Here is a 21,969-nt window from a genome sequence, read left to right on the forward strand (position 1 = left end):
TGTGTGTGTGTGCAAATAACTCAAAAGTCTCAGAGTGATGAAAAAGTGACCTCCAGAGTGCAGGACAGTGAATCAGTCAGTGAATCAGACTCAGCAGCAACTGATGAAATGGAATAGAAATATCCTTTATTGTCCCAGAGTGGGGACATTTTAGTGTTACAGCAGAATCAGGGTATGTAGGTTCAAAAGTCTTAGAGATATACGACAGAGGTTAGTGGATTAAGTTGTGAAAAACTTACAGAGTGAAACTGAGACGTAGTGAGAGCTCGCCTCATGGGAGGTGTAGAGAAAGAGTCTGCTTGAGGTGGAGTGGAGGTGTTGGATCTCAGCCCGTTACAGGGAGACTGCTTTCCTGACTCGGTTCCTGGAGTCTGAGAAAGATTCAATTTGTTGGTGTTCATTTATTAATAAATAATGCTTTAGAGTCATTTGCTGTCAACTTGACCTAAGAAGTCTACTTTACACATGGACAGTTCTTCTCTTCCTGGTCTGCAATGGTAGCCTCCACATGGAAAAGTGGTGGTGAGGAATACCCCTTTCTGTCAGCCAGCTTTAGTGACTCCTACAACAAGACGACGATGTAACCAGAGTAAAAGAAGAAAATTCTGAGCCAGTTTGGTGTAAAAGCATTGGAACTTACTTGGGAGTGGTTGTTTGAGGAAGGCTCCAGGGCTCTAGTCTCCACATTTGGATCCCCAATTGTCACACTGGCTTTGTGCTCCTTCAGCCTGGGAGGTAGTGGGGTAGACTGAATGTGGAAAACCAAGAAATTAAAATTATTCTATAACATATGGATAATTACAGAAGAACAGGGCACACACTAGAGTGCCCTGTTATACATATTAGAGTGACCAACACATTAATAATACAAATAAGAAAATACAATCTTACATGCATTGTTTTGGCCAGGATATCAGAAGGGCTTCTCAAGCATCCCTGGGCTGGTTGTTGGAAAAAATTAAAGAACAGAATAGGTTCAAATGATAAAAAGATGTCATCAATTTCAGCCCTAGCGATCAACACTATGGTTCCTCATCTTAATAGATTCTGGTCCGCTCACTTTGAATTGCCCGTCTAAGAAAAATAAAATGCAGTGTCAAATAAGACCGATCTATCCTAATTGTGATACACCAGATATTGAAAACAGTTGAGTAAACTGTAGCAGCAGGTGGTTTTACAGACAAAACTTAAGATCACAAGGACTGTGGGAGGATAATAACCTGGCAGCTGGACTGTTGACTCCAAGAGAAGAACTACCAGAATACTACCATGTTTCTTCTTAAACTACCAGACAAAGACTCCATGAGGATGATACGAGGGTCTGACATCCACCCAAACAGTTCCCCTACATCATCATAAGTCGAAATATACCATTTATGCCCACAAAGAATGTATGCAAGCTTCTGACCACAACAAAACCTAAGCACAGCACATTGCTACTATGGCATTTTTAATCATTAACCACCCATAAATGTGATTAAATCAGAGTGAAAAATGACAAAAACAACCACAAAACTGACTGGCTGTGTTTCTGTTACCTAGAGGAGAGAGTGCTCCAGATGAGCGCCTATTTAGATTGGGAGTACCGTTGGTCACAGAGGTCTCACCATCTAGGAGGGAGTCCTGTAAACAACAGCTGGTTTATTTACCAGTGAATGATGAGACACCAGGCCCAACAGGTCAGATGATCTGAAGGGAGTTAAAGCAATCTGGACTTCTATCACACCTCAGCAGGACCGCAGGCTGACGGTCACTTTGCCATGGCGCATTGATAAACATGAACATTATTTTCAGAAGCCTGATATTAGTGTTTAAATTATCCTTTTTATAATCGGTATATAAAATTTACATTTTCTGAGACACTGCATTTTGGATGCTCATTTTCAGCCAAGTGTAAGAATCTATATAAAAACAGAAAGATTCACCTTTATGAAATTAATGACCAAACATCTAAATATTTTTCAGATGTTTTTTAGGATGTTCTGGTATATGCATCTCTTTAACAGGTGCTATGATGAAGAGGCATTCACTTCAGTTCATTTATCACTCAACTTGGTGATGCCAATATGTAGTTTTAAACTCCAGCAGGCTGACTTAATGTGGCCCAACTCAATGCTATAGTGATCAGCTTGATATACTCAGGTTCCAACAAAATCTTCCCTCTCCTCTGGGTAATTTTGGTCATTTCACATATTACCAGTAAAACAATTACTAGTATTATTCTCAAACTAGAGTACTGATGTTCTTTATGTTTACATGTTCAGAGACCAGTACACTGTGTGCATGATACATTCATTAGAGCTATAAACAAGTTCCAGTTTCTGCAGCTGCAGTTTCCTGAACTGTTCAGGAAACTGTTCAGTTGGAGGTTTTCATCTTGTTCTGTCAAGATGAACATCTGCTCACCTTCATTAGGAAACAGGAAAATTAATTATCCCAACTCATTAGATTTACACACAGTTAAAGACCACCTGCATGAAAGTGAAGGAGCCATGGATCTTAGTCATGAGGTCCTCAAGGTGCTGCTTCCGCAGTACGGGGTCTTTGGGTAAGGCAGAGGGGGAGCTGAAAACTTCCACCAGTAAATTCATTTGGTTGGGCTATAGGGAACCAGAAATAGTCTCACAGCAGAGAAGCATGGAGAAACAGTTCTTCAGTCAGCTAGATGTTACACTCACCAACTTGGCATTTTGCTCTCCTTTGGTTTTCTTCTCTTTTCTCTGGAGATAATTTTATAAAGTCGCATAATCATTAGCAAACAACATTTTAGGTGAACTTTAGATATAGAAATTGACAGAGTCATTTATTTTGTAAGTTGAATCTATTCTGGACATGTTCAAGCTCACCTGTTTGCTTTCAGTAGAGCGTTTTTTAGAGGGGACTTGGACAACCTTAGGTATGAAAGTGGCGGCCCCTTTCCATGGTTTGTTAACTGCAATTTGGGGTGACAGAGGTCCATCTGCGAATTCTGAATCCCAGCTATCTGGAGGCTCCTGCTCCCTCACAGCCTGAAAATCCTCCTTCCAGTTCTGACTGTTCAAAATCTCCAAATCAGTCAGGTAGAGCTTGTTGAAAAGCTGAGGTAAACCCAATAGGTAAGCAGGTTTTTGAGTATAACTGCAGTCACAGAAAACTACACAGGTGAAAAGAGAATGAATGTTTTTACCTCCTTTGAATTTTCTTTAGGCATCGACTTTAAGGCTGACAGCAGGGCACAAAAGAAAAAAAATCATGATTGCAATTTTCCATTTTTGTATGCATAAATGTCAGAAGCAAAAATACAAGATAACTGGACATCTTGTTTCATGAAGAGGTCAAAGGTCTTTGAGTGGAACTGAACAGGAAGGCAATGATCAGGCTTAATTACAGCTACTTCATACCTCAACTGCAAGTATGCCAAGAAGCAGAAAAAAAACACAGACATGTGAAAGTGAAGTATCTACACCCAAAGTGGGTCCTGGAGGGCCGGCATCCTGCAAGTTCTAGTTCTCTTCCTGGTTTAACACACCTGGATCAAATGATGGCTCAGTAGAAGTCCTGAGAAGAACATTGACCTGCTGAGAAGGTTGTTTCTACCACCAGGTGGAGGTGGGAGAACTAGAACATGCAGGATGCCAGCCCTCCAGGACCCACTTTGGGCACCTAAAGTATACTGGGTTCTCTTTATATATATATATATATATATATATATATATATATATAACACACACACACACACACACACCTCTTTGTTCCCTCACCTTTTGTATAATTCAAAATTTTGTTGACCTGTTAGTTTTTCAGTCTCCTTGGTCTACTATATTTTCTGGAATGGTCTTCCAGATCCTATGCATTTAAAAGTAAACCATTTTTTAATCCTATAAAGCACTTTTTGTTGTAGAAATCTGCATAAAAAGCAGACAAAGTTTGACAACAAGGCAAACCAAAAAAAAAAAATCCAGCTCCAATAGCTTTATGAAATCTGAACATACCTGGTTAGAGGCAAATATGGGCCCCGAGTTTCTAAAAATGTTGAAGTCCACTTCCTGGTTCAACATTTATGCAACCATGATCTTACCACTCGGGTTGGCTGAAGTCGGAGACAACTCTGGAGCCTTGGTGGGTGGAGGTGGGAGACAACTGAAGAAATTGTACTTCAACAGTCTGATGAGCTCATCTTTCAGCAGCTTATCTGAAGTAACACATACAGGTTACCAAAGGCATACCAAAATTTTCAAAAAGTTATGATTTTAAAACATTAAAAAGCTTCTAGCATAGTGAGCCAATGATTTAATTCTATAAATATCACAGCATGGTAACTTTGGTTGAGAGTGCCACCTGTCGCTCTCCACAGGGCAACAATGTTTGAAAACTACATTTGAAATGCCACTTACAGCAAAAACATGATTTATCCATCAGTGAACCTGCCTAATCCTTGTAGGGTAGTAGTGTGTGGACTAGTGCACATCCCCAGCTGATGCAGCATAGACTCTGGACACATCACCAGTCCACACCAGTGGACAACAACCAAAACACTACTCCAGGTATGTTTTTTATTAATATTACAGTTCTATTCCTGAGCTGTCCACCAGAAATCCTGCCAAGTCTGGTGGTCAGTGCAGTTCACCAGCAGCCCACAGTGTTTTTAAGTAAAGAAAAGTTAAGGTACAAATTCAGAGGTGCACGAGTAGGCATCATAATTTTTAAATAATATCATGTGAAGCCAATGGGCAGGTGTAAGCACAGTTGGTGAGCATGCCCTCATGCCTAGTTCAATGCATCAGTTACAAACTGATCTTAGTCTTTCCCATTACTGTTCCTGATGTGCAAAAAACAATGGATGGAAAAAACAACAACAACAAAAAAAAACCTAAGCCTGGTTTGGGGATTTGCGGGCAAAGCCTAGTGGACAACCAGGCTTATAATATAAAGAGAGATACCCTGGATTAACATCATAATATGATGTAATGCTCAAAGTCATTTACATCCCTCACTGCCTCTTAGGAAAATGCAAACTTCATGCAGTAGATCATGTTCTCTCAGAAGTTTTTCTTCTTTCTTTTCTGATTAAGGAGACACCAGTCAGCTCATTCCTCTCCAGACATTTATTAGATGCATCTACACAGGATTACATGGTGGGTCTAAAGTCATGATGCAATTTCTTATCATTCAAGACAAGAGTGACTGCACCTTACAATCAGACAGATGCAGGCGGACTGTGTATCTGATTGCGTGCATTCAGGGTCAAGATAACCCAAGATCATCCCTAACCCTAACCCAACAGTAAAATCAAACTTCAATAAGATCAATGAGATTGTGCTTTAATGTTTTGTGTCATGCAAGCTTTGCTTTAATTCTATTTCTTTTTTGTATTTATTCATGAGAAATCAAAGTCAGACAGAGACAGTGTCATGAAACAGGAACAGCAGGCTTCCTGAAAAAGGGGGAAATTAAAACTTTCTGCAGGCTGGAAACTTTTAAAGAATGAAGTCTAAACATTTTGAGTAATTGAATAAGACCCAATGCAAAATACTTGTATTAATATTGTTTTAATGCTAAATTATAGAAGGTAAATTAAACCTGGGCGAATTCCAAGAGCCTGTTGTGAAAAAGAGGAGAGCGACTGTTAACGAGCGTGGTCAGTGGGAGCCAATTTAAGCTCCGGTTGCTAATAAGTTAGTTTATGGAATGAAGTGAGATGGGACAATTGGTCAAAGGTCATTAATCCCAGATGACTCTCCTCTCATAAATCCAGCTAAGAAGCTTCTCCCCGAATTCTGCTGTGGGCTATAGCTGGATCAGGTATCGACTCTCCTACCAAGAAAAGTACTTGCAACGATGACAGGGATGTTTGTGCAGAGCAACCTTCTCCACCAGTTCCAGCTGCACCACAGGTGAACATAACTCTGGTCTACATCATAGAAAGCTGATTCCGTCATGTCCTGACCCATAAAATTTTGTAGACATGAAGTCATCATCCTTCCACAGCCCCTCCTTCTGAATTATAAAAATTATCTTCAACATGGGATTATGAGTTGAAACATCAAGAACGCCATTTAAAGTCTGGTTATTCTACGAAAGCAAAACAAGTGTACCTTAACACAAATCTCAAAAGCCTTTTCCCCAGACATAATTATCTGTCGTAGTACAACTCACATGTGGATCCAGCCACAGGTTTGTCTTTTCCATCCAGAAGGTCTATGTAGACTAGGGCAGCTTGGTCCATCTGCTCCGCCAAGCTGCAGCACAAAGCAAAGAGGAGCTATAAGATGTCAACAGGTGGCATTTCAGATAGTTTACACTTTTCTGCAAAACTAGCCTATGGGGGAAGCTACTCTATATTTGAAATTGTTTGAAACATGAATTACAGAAAATGTTTTCCTTTCAGCTGCAAGAACTAAGCAGCTTGAAGATTTGGGGGGGGGAGTGGGGGGGGAGGCCCACATTCACAACTACTAAAATCTATTTTGTGACAAATACAAGGAGCTGTATTAAGAAGTCAATACTCCGTGCTGTGTCACATACACAGCTCCCAATCATCTAGAATAAAACTGGAATAATTACTTCCAGAATCTTGGCTGTCAGGCTGAAACAAGAGTTATTTTGGTCAACAACAATAATGTTCTGTGTTGTTTTGCCTTCTTGAGGGGTCAACCACAGGCCGACAAACTTTTCAACCTATACAGTTGAAAAGTACCTGCAACTACACTAAATTAAGGACATTCTTTGATCATTTTTGTAGTATGGCTGTGGTTGTTCAAAATAGTGAGTATAGAAAATGAAAAGCCATGTCTAAGAGTGGCACCTCACCTCATTCTGCCATCCCTTTTGACCCCCACCATAGCAGCAAGCTGGTCCAGGCTGTGCAGCTGGTGAGCTGGGATGTAGGGTGCATGATTGCATCCTGCCATGACGTCTTTCCTTATGTGCTCCTGCTGTAGGCCACCAAGAAGGTGTTGAAACTGAAGCACCAGGGCCAGATGCCTCCTCTCAGTCTCCATCTTTGCAATTTGTTCCTTTTTAACCACCTTCCTCTGGGCCTTCAGCAACTGCAGGCAAGATGTTCACTCATTGTCCAGGAACAACAAAAGAAAATGGCTTTTGGGCTAATTCTGGCGCATTTACAGAAATGTTGATGTGCATGGTCGATACCAAAGAAATTAAACTCTACAGAAGAATTCTTAATGTCAATACTATTCATATTCATCTCATTTTTCCCCAAAACTCAATAATGGTTAGGTTTTCTTTTAGTGGGGGTGGGGGACATATTATGCATTCAGGCACATTGTGCTATAAAATGGTACCATCAAGTAGCTATGTTACCTTCAGTTATAAAAATGATGTATATATCAGAAACATCTTAAAAGAAACTTGATTTCACAACTGTATCCAATGTTTTGATTTTGGCTTCTGTTTCTTTAATAACATCATGGAGAGACTCCCCATGCAGTACATCATAACAAAGTTGTAGTTGTTATGACAATTCTGTTGCAACAGTGTTGTAGTTCATATGATAAGCTCAGCAGACATGCAGTTCCACCAGGTGTTTGTTAAGTGCAGCCCCCGCAGGGTGACTGACGCTCTGAGGTGGAGCTTTGGAACCAGCAGGGTTGTTTGCCCTGGGCGCCAAAACAGGATAGGATTTCCTTTGCAAACATGTAAGCAATTAACTTAAAGTGCAACTAACCCACCTCATGCCCGCTGACAGGTGGAGATAGGCAGCAGCACTCCTCCCGACCCCAATGGGATAATAGCGTAAGAAAATGGATGGATGGATGGATGGATGGATGGATGGATGGATGGATCTAACCCTCCTTTGAAAGCATAACCTGACAAATCTGATATATTTTTTAATTCAGCAAAGTGGACGGAGCCAAGGCTGAATGTGGGGATGAGAGAGGGGTAAGTAGGCCTTTGATCAGGACAAAAGAAGCACTGAGTCACCTTTTCTACTTTGTTGCTATATTTATCAATTTTTCAGAATCCTAGTGACTTTTTTTTAAAACAGCAGCTAGTGATAAATCTAGAAACTGTATTGTTGGTGACAACGCTCTGCAGCTCAGCTTCAGCCTGTCTGTCCTGAGCTAGCAGCGAGAGCGGCCATTATTAGCCTCCATTAGCTTCTCCTCCTGCCTCAGTCTGACAGTCAGCAGTTCAACACCAAACCTTCATCAACAGTCAGAGCAGAGCAGACCCATTCCACTCTGTGTCCACATTGCAAATACTTGTAAAGCTGAGTAAAGCTATGTCATGTCGCTATTCGCCATAGCGACACTCGCTACAGCTCTTGACTCACCACAAGGCAGGCGGCAGAGAGAGAGAGGGATTGGGAGGGGATTGTACTGTACTGCTGCAACAAGAGGAATATTCAACTGCCCAAAAACAGTTTGACCCATGAGCCCAGTAGTAAAACAGTTTTAAGCTAAATAATGTCAAATTGAAATGATTGCACAAAAATGTAAAAAAAAAAAAATGCACAGAAACAAAAATAAAACCTTACACAAGCTATTTAGTTTATCAGCCAAAAAAGTTGATTTGGGGGTAAGTTTCACTTCAAAGCTGCAGTATGTAATTTTTATAAAAATGTTTTGTTAAAACTGTCACCATGTCAGGACAGTTTGTTATGAGACAGATTATCTATCTGAAAAGATTGCTCTCCTCCACCTTCTCCCTGAGTCACTATTGCCATCTGAAGAAACGCAACACTCCAACCAGAAACAACCAATCAGAGTCAGGAGGAGGGTCTTAGCGCTGTCAATCACCCTTGTGAAACAACTTACTTTTCCAGAAAAACCACATGTCCACCATCATTGGTGGCTATGCTAACTAGCCTGAGCAGTCACAATAAGATCTGCTGATGGGGAAAAGACTGATCGACAGGGCTTTGTCTCGCCTCCTGGCTCTGATTGGTTGTTTCTAGTTAACCCTGGGAGGAGTAAGAGCAGCAGTGTATCCTAAACACATACATTTTCTCACAATTTATGTTTCAGACCATACTGCCATAACAGTGGCAATAGCAACAAAGGTGTCAAAAAATATTTTTCATACAAATTACATGCATATCAATATATTGAAATTCATGGTGGAATGTCAAAGTGTTAATTTATCAAGTTCATGAGATACAAAAGTAGCTCCCTAACACCCTGGAACTGAGCAAACATAAAAACACTTACATTCTGGGTAAGACCATCCAAGGTTTTGTGCAGCTCCCGTGCAAACTCCAGGTTATGGAGCACCTCGTCATACTTCTCTACAGCAACCTACAGTACACTCATCTGAATACATGGAAATAAGAACTTGCAATTTTTTCAATTTCCTATTTGCTTAGCAACTTGGTCTCACCATCTGATCTTTGTTGAGCACCTCTCCCAGGCTCAGCCTCTTCTGGTAGTCCTTCAGCTTCAGCTGAGGATAAATAAGATGCATGATGAACAGTGCAGGAGACCCCTTTCACCTACTACACAGCAAAGACACTTTACCTTCTTTTTCTCCAAGTTACGGACTTTGTGCTTCAGGCAGATGAGGCCATCTTCTATGTATGTTTCATAGCCATGGTAGGCTGTGGACATCTCCAGACTGACCAGAGGGCTGGTCAGCCCCTCTGGCAGGTTCTCCACCTTCGGGCTACTGATAGTATCCAGCTGCTCCCCCTGCCTGTCCTCCCCATCAGCAGAGTCCTGGGTCACAGCCAGGGTATGGGATGGAGACAGCTGCACCATGATGAGAACTCCTGGAAGAGGAGGAGGAACAGGGTAACAGAAGGAGGAATGAGGAGCTACTGGTCTCAACCCGGGCAGGCTGAGCGCAGTCTGGGCGGCTGCCAGAGCAGTGACGGTGCATTTACAGACACTACAGAACCGCAGAGAATAGGAGCTCAGAACCTAACAAAAGACACAGAAATGCGGTAAAAACTGTCTTTCTATCCAGCTGACTCTCCTGGCGGCTGGCTCAGATTCATGCCGTCAGAAAGAGGAAATTAGGTAATCGGTGAAGCAATTAAAACTCCATTTGGGACCAACTATGCTTGGCTGCTGTCAGCTTTCATGTGAACTTCTTTAGATATTCCACACATCAAGCGCGAGGTAAACTTTCTCCACATGCTTTGATCATAGCACGTCACAGTTTCCGGAGGAAGCTAGGCTAATTAAGAACATAAAACAAACAACCGCACCTCGCGCCTGTCCGCTCCGTCAGAGACGCCGCTTCAACTACACTCCCACAGGGATGTTTGGGAACACGGAGGTCATACCGTGTCGGCCCATACCTTTATATACTCTGCCAAAGGCGGCAGCATCCACCCGGAACACATCCGGTTCAGGCACCTGACTCTCTGGAAACTTCAAGTTGATTGTCCCCTTAAAGGTAACACGTTCATAATGGAAAGCACATTAAAAGCCCTGCTTTTGGGGAGCAAAACTCATAATCTGAAAAGTGAGATAGAAAGCACATTATTCCAATTCCAATTAAATGCACAAATTCTCACTACAATCGAGTGAGAATTGTAATGCAATGCAAATAAATGCGAATAAAGAGCACAAAAAGAGGATCAAAGATGGAAATTTAAAAGAGGAAGTGACCATATATCTCCAGGTTTACACTGAGCAACAAAAATAGTTCATCTCCCACAAGGAAGTATTTTACATTGTCTTACAAGAGACAATAATATATGCTTTGAACACTTTGTCATATTACAATCATAAAATGTTTTTTTTTTCTGATAGACTACGTTATCCCATAACTGTGAAATTAAAGACAATCATCAATTATTTTCAAAATCTTTTACAGATACAGATCTAAAGAAAGTCAATGTGTGGGTGCCCTTGAGTGAATTAGAATACAGATAGTAAAAGTAAAAATTGCTGCTAACATTAAATATGTGCTCAAGGCTCTTGTAGTGAATATATATTTATATAAAAGCTACTCTTTGACCCAGCCGTCTCTCTCCTTGGCAGAAGGTGGATCTTCATTTCAAGCTCAGGTCCTCTACCAGAGTCCTGGGAGCTTGAGGGATTTTTGCAGTATCCTAGCTATTCCTAGGAGTGAAATCTTTTGAAATATTGCAATAATTAATCTTTGATGATCGCACTGATGCTCGCCAGACCACTGCTCCTTCTGTGCGTTTTGTGTATAGCCTGTGGATAGTGGATTTGGAGTGGAATTCACCATGTGTGGTGAAAAGCTTTCATGTTTTAACCTTAGTGGTCTGAATTGCTTCCCTTGGTGAACTTTTAACCCCATTAGAGTTGCTGATTACCGGCAAAGCATAGCTGTTGATTGCCTGGACACTGAGCTGACTTATCAGAACTTGCTTTACTCATTTATTTAGCTGTTGCTGCCAAATAAATAGTTACTTGAATACTTGAGTAACCTTTCCACCAAATATTTTTAACTTTTTTTTTTACTCTTACTTGAGTACATTCTTGGATGGATACTTCTTGCTTTTACCTGATTAAAATATGTTGACGTAGTGCCTGTCTTAGTTTTTCACGTTTTTTGACTCCTTTACACCCCTCTGCTGGATATGTCATGCTTCATAGTTATGGCCGTCTTAATTCTTTCCTTGAGGTCTATTTTCATAGTGTTGCCATTCTTGAATTTTTATTTCCTTTATCTTTTTTTAATTATTATAATCTGCTGTTTTGGATTCAGTTATGGTCTTACCATAATTTGTTCAGTCCCTTCTATAAATAATTGTGCAAAAGGCCTTGCCATGTAGCTTGTCTATGCATTAACTTTCATAGTTTATTCTTGCATTTTGCTCACTGTACATTTCTACTTAGTTTTTTTTTTTTTTAGCCTAGTCCTCTAGTGTTTGCCTTTCTTGGTTTATTATGTCTTGTTCAGTTTCTCACTTTGGTTGCCTCATATTTTTATTGTATTCATGGACACCAGTATAACTTTGTGATATTACCTGCAATGTCTCATCATCCTCATGTGTTTCAACTGATCTGCCACTTAAGTTGTTGTTACCATACCATACCATACCATACCATACCAACTTTATTTATAAAGCACTTTAAAACAACCACAGCTGATACAAAGTGCTGTACATTAAAACACAACATAACAATTAAAAAATAAAAACATTCCATTCTGTGTCCCGTTTTCTTGTTCCTGAGTTTAGTCCTTCCTTGTGCAAGAAGAGCACACTAGTTCCAGGTTGAGTGTGAGCACGCATTCTCTCCTCCCCCATCAACATGCTCCCAGTAGATACAGTATATTGATGGGGAAACACAGACAGATGTAACGCGGTACAATACCGCAAAAGGTCCAGTTACGCCCTGAACATGGTAACATTCAGTGGGGTACTAAACCTCTTGCTCAGTTTTGCCATCCCATCTTCTGCATCTGCAGCAAGCCTTCCTGCACTTCAGGGCTGTTCAGATCCTAATGTGCAAAGGACAGTTTATTATTACACTGCCTGGCCAAAAAAAGTCGCAACCAAAATTAAAAGGTCACACATTGTACTATTTTGTGGACTGCCTTTAGCTGTGAATATGCATTGTTTTGATGAGCTTCTGCAATGTCACAAGATTTAGTTCCAATCAGTGGGTACAGATAGCTTCTGACTGAAAACAACAGATCATATTCGGAGAGATGTAAAACTAAAAATACCTTCTACAATTAGTGTTAAGAACAAGTATTATTCTTGCTGTAGAACCTTTGTCACTAAACTGTCAATGTTTGATGTTTTGAGGCATGAACAAAACATTTATTACTTTGTTAAACGCCTCAGTAAGTTCCACTATAAGGATTGTTCTTTTTTTTTTCTTTTTTGCCTTTTTAACAAAATATAAAATATTAAGGCACTTGGTAAGGCATACTTTATTAGCATAAAGTAGCATGTATGGAAACACTGAAAATTTTTCACTGAAATATAGTCTAATTTCACACCATTTACAAAGTACGTACAAATATTATTGAAATGTATTTAAGATTTATTGAGGTTTACTAAAATATACATAGAACCCATTTGTAAATATTACCAAAAGTACAACTTCACTAAAGTATTGTTTGTATATTTTTGTAATATATTTTTAAAATGTACACTTGTATATAAACATTTATACAAATACATGCAAAGTGCATTTTTAAAATGATTATCCGAAGTATAATGTTAGTTTTATATTCTATTAGAATTTAAAGTATATTTTAGAAAAAATATACTTTTAGAAATGTACTTTACATTTTTAGTATAATCTTAAGTATATCCACTTTAGTAAGTTATTAAACTTACTAAAAATGTACTATAGAAAAATACGGTATATTTAAAATATATTTAAGTATGCCATTTTTTTCACCCCAACAGACCGGACCCCAGTTGGCATAGCTGTAGTTCTACTGCAGCTAATGAGGATACCAAACACAAAACTAGACCATATTAATGTATATTAGACTCAACACAAAAACTACCACACCATGTTCAATTTTTAAGAGTGTAATTTTAATAGTGTGATTTCTTTTTTTTTTTTTTTGTAGCCCCTACCCCTACAAGGAGGTAGGGGCTTACATTTGGTCCACATTTCTTACCAGTTGGTGGTAGTAATGCCCCATTAATCAAGTAGATCAACCAGTCTCTTGAAGAGCATCACACTTAGCAATGAGGTCCACCCATACATTGGAACAGGGTCAACCACACCTCTCAAAGTTAATAAATGCTGTCATTCCAAGCTAAGACTCCTTGACAGAACCATTTAGCGAAGACAGGAGCTCTGAGAGGACTGAGAAAAGTTGAAAATACAGACCCTGATATATGACTGCATTGCAGAGGAAGAGGATAACTTGGAAACGACCCAATCACAGGTTGATTTTCTCCATACCAGTCCTAACGTATCAAAAACAAAAGCAGCAAGTGCAGATATTGATTGCCCAGTACACAAACAGACTGCTTAGTCGGACTTCATTTCTCAGCAAAAAACTTTACTCTCCTCCAGGTTTCAGTTACTTTGCTTTGCTGTATTTAACTGTGGAAAAAAAACATGAAATAAACCTTACTTCGTAATGTATCATATAGAAATAAAACCTTCATGCCAGCTTACCCTGTGGTGAAATACAAACAGCAGTGATACAGCTCCGAAGGCATATAAAGTTTAATTTTGAAGTCAGCGCTACACTTGAGAAAAAGAACAAAACTAGGTGTAGGTGAGCAGTCAGGATTTAAGTCAAATGTTCAGTACAACATGAGGTTGATAAAACACTCAGATGTGGCATTTCAAATTTACATTTGTCCCAAAAAAACAATGAGGTGCAATACTGGAAGTAAGACAGTAAGATATATTTATAACATCTAGAATGTGATACTTTATACATATTTTACTGTTTAATAGAATTATGAATAAAATGTAAATGAACAAATGGAATTCTCAGTGATCATCATAGCCTGGGAAAAACCATTGGCATCTGAGCTGCTGACAAACCATCTAGCGAGGATGTCTGATGGCATTTGCCCTCTTGTGTTTTTTCTCCCTGCGCAGAGGGACATGCTGATCTTTCCAGGTTCTAAACACTTTTCTCCTTGCATGGCTGACGACTTGCATTGACTGAACAGGAGCTGAAGATGACGGAAACATTGCAGGAGTGAAGCAATGATCCATCGCAGAGGAGGGAGACGGTGAAGCATGCATGATGCGTCTATGGGAGTTCCTGTGGGCTTCTACATGAGTTCTAGTGGGGATGGAGGCAGGTTTGTCAGGTTGCTCTCTAATCCCATCCCCCTCTGTAAATGAAGACTTTGCCATTGACATGGATTCACGTGGTCCTTGCCTGGGGTCTCTGGGTACCCTGACAAGTGTAGCCGGCTCACCAGTTTTAGATTCTTTAAAAATCATGCGATCAATTATGTATACGTTTTTAGTGACTTCTGCCTCTGATAAAAGTCTGGGATGGCTAAAGGCTGTTCTCTGTTTTTTCCTTTCAGGAACCAAAACATTTACACATGTATTTGAGAAGTCGTCACTGTCCTCTGCTTCCACTGAGATAACCTCTCTTGTCGGATCTTCACTGTCAGACTGTTGGCAACTCACTCTTGACCTACTGCTCTTTTGGTTCTTGTCCAATCTTGCTACTTCAGGAGTTGCTGTGTTCGAAGAACCTCTGCCACAGTCTACTGAAGTTGCAGTCGAAGCCATCTTTGCCATATTGTGATTTTCCCTACCTTCTTCATCTGAGTCAGACAAAATAATCACAACACTTTCATAATTTTGTTTAGAGTTCTCTGAAGGTTGAGACTGTTTCTTCATCTCTGACTCGCAGTGGTCATCTTCCGCATCCAAAGCCATGTTGTCAATTATACCATCATCTGGAGGCACTTGCACATCCTCCCTGTTTTCGGGGACGCAGTGGTCAGTCTTTCTTTGGGCAGATGATATGCTCTTGTATAGCTCCTTGGACACAGTCATATAGTTGCACTCAGGACCAGATGAATAAGAACAACTGTCCTCAGTGGGACAACTGTCCTCACCTTGTCCTGATGTTGACTCAGGGCTGCCACAGGGGAGTGCGACAAAGGAAACCTGACCACATCTAATGGCCTGTTCTTGATCGTCTGGCGTGTCAAAGATGGCCATCTTGGAAAATGCAGATGCTGGTACCGGCTTTGGAGCACAACTTTGTCTTGTACTTACACCATGCTGGTGTATTTGGTTTTCATGATCACCGTCATGTTGTATCACTTTTCCTAAAGCAGGCTCCTCTTCCACCGGTTCAGGGTTAAGGTCTGACATTATTACAGGTACCACTTCAAACTCAACATCACTCTCCTCATCAGACTCTTCAAATTCAAATTCCTCATAGAAGTGGTTTGTCTGCCCTCCAAGATCTCTCTCAATACACAAGTTATGTTCTGACTCATCAGCAGTTTCAACAGAATACGGAGAATGGACATCTGTTATTTCATCGAGTGTGGGTGTATTGGGAGAATCGTAAATCTGCACATTCTCTAATGTTTTACTGAAGGCCTCAGACACAACAGGTGGGGTAGAGCTCATCTTCCCACTGTCCTGATTCTCATCTTCACTTACGTCTTCATATTGCGCTACCCTCAGCACATCTGAATTATCATGATACAGAGGATCAGTTAGAATTGGAAAATTTGGTGTTCCATTTGTGTTGCTTTGTGCTGGATGGTTAGGTTTGGTTTGCTGGAACCTTTTGTCCAATACATTGGTTGAGTTCTGTTGGCGTGAACTCGTTGAGCCTGCTCTATCAGTTTCAGTTTTACCAGCTTTCCTGGACTCTTTGGTTGTACTTGACCTCGAGGCAGCTACTACTCTCCCCTCTTTGACTTCATTCCCCTTTTGCTGCTGACAAACTTCACTTTTTCCGTCTTTGTCATCTAAAGTCCTGCTGCCATCTAACCGAAACATGGAGTCTTTATCTGATGAATTGCCATCCACTGTTCGACTGGACTCCTTTATCAGTTTATCACTGATAAAGGCGTCAATGGTAGTGTTAACGACAGGATTCTGTTCATCCTTCTTCCCATGGGTGCTGGAGATTTCTGACAGGATCTGTGAGTGTTCTGTAGGTGTTCAAAGATAAAAAAAAAAAATGTAAAAAAAATGTTACCTACACACTATACAATAACTGTCAGTTGACTCTTGAAAAAACGGTACATTTTCCAGAACAATGAATAAATATTTGTGCAGTTATGTCATTTTCTAAGTTAACTTCCATCATTACTCCATAAACATATCTGGAAAGTAGTGGTGCACCAATTCATTGGCATTGATTTCCTTAATTTTGGGAGAACTATGATCAGTGAAGCAGATCTTATCCCTGATCTTATCTACCCCAAAGGTCTAAAAATCAACTACTGTTGTCTTTTGCTCTCCTGTGAGAGAGATTTGATTGACAGACCAGCTTACCAGACCATTTCTGCACATTTGCAGTTAACAATACTCACCCCACTATTGCCAATTCGGCGACTTTCTTGATACTTTAAGTGATAATTCAGACAAAAAAAAAATGGTATTGGTCTGGCCAAAATGGGAATTGGCAGGTCAGGCTTTTTAAAGTTTGGTTATCTGCCAGAAAAATTGGTGCACTCGTACTGCTAATCAACCACTGGTGACACCTTTTCCTTCTTGTAAATGACACCATCACAAAAAAAAAAAAAAAAAAAGTGAAGATCTCTACAGGTTCAAATGTGGAGAAAAAAATCCCTGCCGATGTCATATTACACATAATTCTAACTTGCTCATTGTATAAAGGAAGAATGGCATAAGCACTATATTTAATATAAACAAATATTTAGATCAGTTGTGTCTAAATTTTCTGCTTTGCAGGTCAAAAGTCAGCTAGTTGAAATGACTCTGCGGTCACAGTTTATTTTACACCCATCAAAAATATTGTGATTTTTTTCCGTTTTACCTGCTCAGGTTTATGTAATGTTTTCGGAAAAGAAAAAAAAGAAATGTTGACAAATTGTACAGCTTCATAATATTTTGGATCAAATGTTTTCTATTAGCTTAAAAAATAATTTTTTAGTAGAGTGCACCAATTGCAGTGTTTTGGGCAATCAATATCAAAAAACCTAATCTTCCAATTCTGATTTTGGCCGATGCAGATTTCTTTTGTCTGGAAAGTTGCTGAAACTTGTTAACCGTGCAGTGCTGACGTGGCCTTGCGGGCAGGTCATCAGTCTGCCACCTCTCACAGCAGAGCAATAGGGGCTCACTGGCAGATTTTCAGGTCTTTTCAGAGGTAGATAAGATCGGTTGTACATGAAAGTATTGGCTGATATCCTAAAATTAAGAAAATTGGAATTGATTTATTGATGCACCCATACTTTAGTCTATTCCCCGGAAAAATGCCATCTTTCTTCCAAAGACACCTCTGGAGGTTAAAGGTCAAATGTATAATTGGCATGTGGTTCACCAGGCTGCTCACCTTTCTTCTCGGAACTTGATTTTGTAGTTGTCCTCAAACCGTCTTCTTCAGGTGACTGACCAACTGTGAGGGAGCCCCGCTGAGAAACAGTTAGGTTAGAACTTTGCTTGTGCTCATCGTCTTTATCAGAGATGGAGGCCTGGGGGTGGCTGACTACCAAGGTGGGAGGTGACGTGCTGGTTTCAGGTTGGAGCAGAGTGTCGCATTGCTCACAGGTTCTGTTGGTGAACACACCATGTTCTCTTGCGTACCTAAATTCGGAAACCGTGGAAGCAATCCATTCACATATTTGGTCATTTGTCAGTATATTGTCTGTAAAGGCACCGACAGTGGATGGTTGACAATGAAGAGATGAATGTAAGAACATTTTCTGATAGAAGCTTTGAGAATCGTCCATAACGTTTCTTATAAAACTAAAACATTGGTGTGAAATTAATATTGGTCTGAATGGGGAGACTCCGTCACTAAATTGTTCAAGGTATCCTTTGTTGAGCCTCGACGTAGTTCTTCCTTAGAGACACTAAAACACACCAAAAACTGAAGGCCCATTCAGTTGAGTTTGTCCCTTCTTGTCCACCATACATGTAGGGACTGTTTTCTCTGGGAGTGGTCCAAATTGCAAAGTCACCCAAATGGAAATTCTGGCTCTTATCCTTATTTTAAAGAGTAAGCCTCTCCATGGTTTGAGTCAAGGAATGTAGTGCTTGCTTTGATCTTTAGTGAAATCGGTAGGTCTTTGTTTTCCTGAGATTTTCTGTTATGATTGTGCCAAGTCCAGTTGATTCTAAGTAGAAAGATGAGCTTCTGTAATCTTCAGTACATAATGACAAAATGTCATTCCTTGGTTGTAGCAGTTTGTAATTTTACAGAGGATCATGAATCATCTTTTGGCCGAAGGAACACCCACATTTCTAGGAAGCACTTGACTTGTCTAGGGAAATAAAAAGAAACAGCCAATTAAAGATTAGATGTAGAAACACAGTCCTAAATGCACAGATCTATACATTCCTAGCTTCTTGCCTGGGTTTAAAAGAGTCTTTGCCATCTACTCCAACAGTGGCTCACTGAAGCTAAACTAAGTAGTTGTCCCATCTCCAAGAATTTATCCAGTGACAATCAGTGTGACTAACAGTAAGCTACTTCACTATACAAAAACTTAATGATCCTGTTGCAAGTAATCTTTCACCAACCTGCTCTGTTGCAGTTACTTACACAAGTAACTGTGGATTACTTTTTTGTCATTTTCCTTAGTACATTTAATTCCCTCTGGAATCTTGGTAGTGATATCTGGTCTGAGACGATACAATCATGCCATCTGAGGTCATCTGGCAAGTTTGCCTACACTAATACCCAAAGAGACCTGAAAAAAGGAATACGGCTGGCAAAACTTAGGTACAGGCAGACCATTGAGGAACAGTTTATCAACAGGCACCAGTTTGCTTAGGAGGAACTGGTCCATAGAGGATGCTTTCTCTGTTGCACTACACACAGCCCTGACACATCTGCAGCATCCTGACACTTATGTTAGGATGCTGCAGATGACTTCAGTTCAACATTTAACACCGTCATCCCGGAGAAGCTGATAATGAAGCGCCACAACTGGGGATGTTCAATATCAATGTGCCGTTGGATCAGGTACTTTCTCACCTACCGGCCCCAGGTGGTGAGAATAGAAGACCGAACATCATCCACCCTGGTCCTCAATACAGGCACACCACAGGGCTTTGTGCTTAGTCCAGTTCTTTTTACTCTGTTCACCCATAACTGTGTAGCCATCCACTCCTCTAACAGGGTTCTAACATTTAGAGATGATACCACTGTGGTGGGTCTGACAAACAATGAGACAACGTACACAGCAGGGATGCTCAAGTCCAGTCCTTGAGAGCTACCGTCCTGCAACTTTTAGATGAATCCTTATTGCAATAGATCAAGATCAGCTCTGACCAGGGTAACAAGCCATTCATTTGATTAAGGTGTGTTGGAGCAGAAATGAATCTGAAAGTTGCATGATGGTAGCTCTTGAGGACTGGACTTGAGCACCTCTGCTGTACAGATAAGAGATCCAGCACCTGTCCCTGTGGTGTTCAGTGAACAACCTGGTGCTTAACATCAGCAAGATCAAAGGTGTTTACTGGAGTACAGGAGGTCCAGTAGGACAGTGCACCCACCTATTAGAACTCTAAGCGAGATGGTGGAGTGCGCAGGCAACATCAAATTTCTGGGCATTCACATCACTTCGGACCTAACCTGGTCACTGAACACCTCTTTTCTGACAAGAAAGGCCCAACAAAGACTCTTCTTCCTCAGGAAATTGAAAAGTGTTGGACTTCCTGCTTAGTTGCTCAAGAACTTCTACAGAACCATGATTAAGAGCATCCTCTGCCTCAGTATGACTGTGGTACAGCAACTGCACAATCCAGGACAAAAAGGGCTTGGCCTGGGTGATGAAAACTGCCCATTGGGTCATGGGGAGTCAGTTACCGAATCTGGACCTAATATATACTGGCAGACTGCATAGAAAGTCCAGTTGTTGCTGATCCCACCCGCCCAGAACACAAACTGGTTTTACCTCAACAACCACGTGGCTAAAGAACAGCTTCCCCTGGTCCACCCAAGAGCTGTGAAATTAATCTGTCCACTTTCCATCTTCTTTGCCCCCCTGCAAACACACCACACCCTTATGTTGCATCCTAAGGACTGATTAAGACTTTGTCTATTAAATCATCACCGAGGGTACCACTCCAATTTCATTATATTCTAGAAACATAAGGACACATAAAAATATCATGTCTTATGTTGTTGAGCTATGAGGAATTTCTCTCTAAATGCAATATTCCCATTTCGTCTGGAGAATATGCAAAAGTTTTTAGTGCCATTTCTGCAGAGACTTGCATGTTATTCAGACAGAAGCCAAGACTCGGTTATCAATCTTCCACTCTTTCTTTCATACATTTTCCTATTGGAAAAATATATCTCATCCCTCTTTTTCATAACAATAAGAACCTGATGCCTTTCCAAGAGGTGAATTCTATTCCTGCTGTTGTACCATATTAGAATCACTTTCGGGTTACTATGTCTTGGAATTTTATCTGGTTGCTCCCAAATCACTTTCTTCTCACTAACAAAGTAAAAGAGTCATTTAAACCCATACACAGAATCTACCTAAAGAAGTTCAATTCTAGCATTGCTGTAAGCTATACCTGTTGTAACCTTTGCCCAGAGTCTATCACTCATTTGTTCTGAATGTGTCCTCATTCTAAATTATTTTGGTAATATTTTTGTAACCATGTTGACTCAAAAATATCAATAGGTTTTCCGTTTTATTGGGAACATGTTTCAAGAAAGTGGCCAAAAGGAATCAGATGATTCTTTACCAATGTATTAATAGTTAAAAATATATTTCATATTAATTTATGCAAATTAAAAGATAATTTTTGAAGACAAAACCAGATTTTTCTGTTTTTGACTGAGCTTACGTAATATGTGCTTACAATAAAACCTTCAATTAACCAAAAACGACAAAATGGGCCAGTTTCCAACTTGGCATTGTGGACAATCAGTCTTAAATTACTTTCACATGAGAGTCCTTGGAACATATATCACACTTACCATAATTGTTTAAATTGTGGAAGAGTATTGTGACTGTCATTTTGTTCTCATTTTATTTTAGTTTATGCTCCGCCCGGCCAATTTTGTGATATGGGGCACCATGTTGGTTTGAGATGCTTTCTAACAGATGAACCATCAGAGTAAACGCAACAAACAGGCAGGAATCCGCTAGCTCGCCTTAACGTAAGAAATGTTTGCAGATGGAAATTCTAATATCTAACGCTGGTGAAAAAGACATCGCTATATTAATGCTGTGACGCAAACCATTTCACGAAGCTGAAGTTGGTTTCCAATTCTAGCTTCCAATAGCTAAAGGGCGATTCCACTTAATTTTTCACTACTTTCCGCATCTATAATCAGCTCTAGTTTAAAAACTACAACACCTAGACACTTCTAACCCTGGACTACATTATTCTTCTCTAATAGCAAAATATTTAAAACCATGTTTGGGATTTGTGAAACCTTTTTCTGATTTGTGAAAACTCAAAGTTC

General features: G+C 40.2%; 2 protein-coding genes across 7 annotated transcripts in view; both read right to left on the minus strand.

The window, feature by feature from the left end:
- caprin2 (caprin family member 2) overlaps positions 1-10,429 on the minus strand; it is a 21,069-nt gene extending 10,640 nt beyond the window's left edge. The window contains exons 1-16 of one of the 5 annotated variants that reach the window (XM_015058518.1): positions 10,151-10,313; positions 9,459-9,709; positions 9,322-9,384; positions 9,153-9,239; positions 6,790-7,028; positions 6,136-6,218; positions 4,058-4,171; positions 3,167-3,201; positions 2,847-3,077; positions 2,679-2,720; positions 2,472-2,600; positions 1,539-1,623; positions 892-941; positions 641-748; positions 464-562; positions 240-371 (exon numbers count right to left, since the gene is read on the minus strand). In XM_015058518.1, coding sequence (XP_014914004.1) covers positions 240-371; positions 464-562; positions 641-748; positions 892-941; positions 1,539-1,623; positions 2,472-2,600; positions 2,679-2,720; positions 2,847-3,077; positions 3,167-3,201; positions 4,058-4,171; positions 6,136-6,218; positions 6,790-7,028; positions 9,153-9,239; positions 9,322-9,384; positions 9,459-9,698 — 1,737 coding nt within the window. In that variant the 5' untranslated portion in view covers positions 9,699-9,709; positions 10,151-10,313. Of the gene's footprint in view, positions 1-239; positions 372-463; positions 563-640; positions 749-891; positions 942-1,538; positions 1,624-2,471; positions 2,601-2,678; positions 2,721-2,846; positions 3,078-3,166; positions 3,202-4,057; positions 4,172-6,135; positions 6,219-6,789; positions 7,029-9,152; positions 9,240-9,321; positions 9,385-9,458; positions 9,710-10,150 lie in introns of all 5 variants that reach the window. The other 4 variants (XM_015058520.1, XM_015058517.1, XM_015058519.1 and 1 more) reach the window with 4 other exon arrangements.
- Positions 10,430-13,405: 2,976 nt separating this feature from the next.
- LOC106963550 (uncharacterized) overlaps positions 13,406-21,969 on the minus strand; it is a 20,974-nt gene continuing 12,410 nt past the window's right edge. Inside the window, exons 2-4 of one of the 2 annotated variants that reach the window (XM_015058524.1) lie at positions 17,869-18,799; positions 16,427-16,498; positions 13,406-15,853 (exon numbers count right to left, since the gene is read on the minus strand). In XM_015058524.1, coding sequence (XP_014914010.1) covers positions 14,400-15,853; positions 16,427-16,498; positions 17,869-18,265 — 1,923 coding nt within the window. In that variant the 5' untranslated portion in view covers positions 18,266-18,799 and the 3' untranslated portion in view covers positions 13,406-14,399. Of the gene's footprint in view, positions 16,499-17,868; positions 18,800-21,969 lie in introns of both variants that reach the window. The other variant, XM_015058523.1, reaches the window with a different exon arrangement.

Source organism: Poecilia latipinna, unplaced genomic scaffold (assembly GCF_001443285.1).
Source record: "Poecilia latipinna isolate Pla-1442-1.1 unplaced genomic scaffold, P_latipinna-1.0 Scaffold1547, whole genome shotgun sequence".
Taxonomy (NCBI): Eukaryota; Metazoa; Chordata; class Actinopteri; order Cyprinodontiformes; family Poeciliidae; genus Poecilia; species Poecilia latipinna.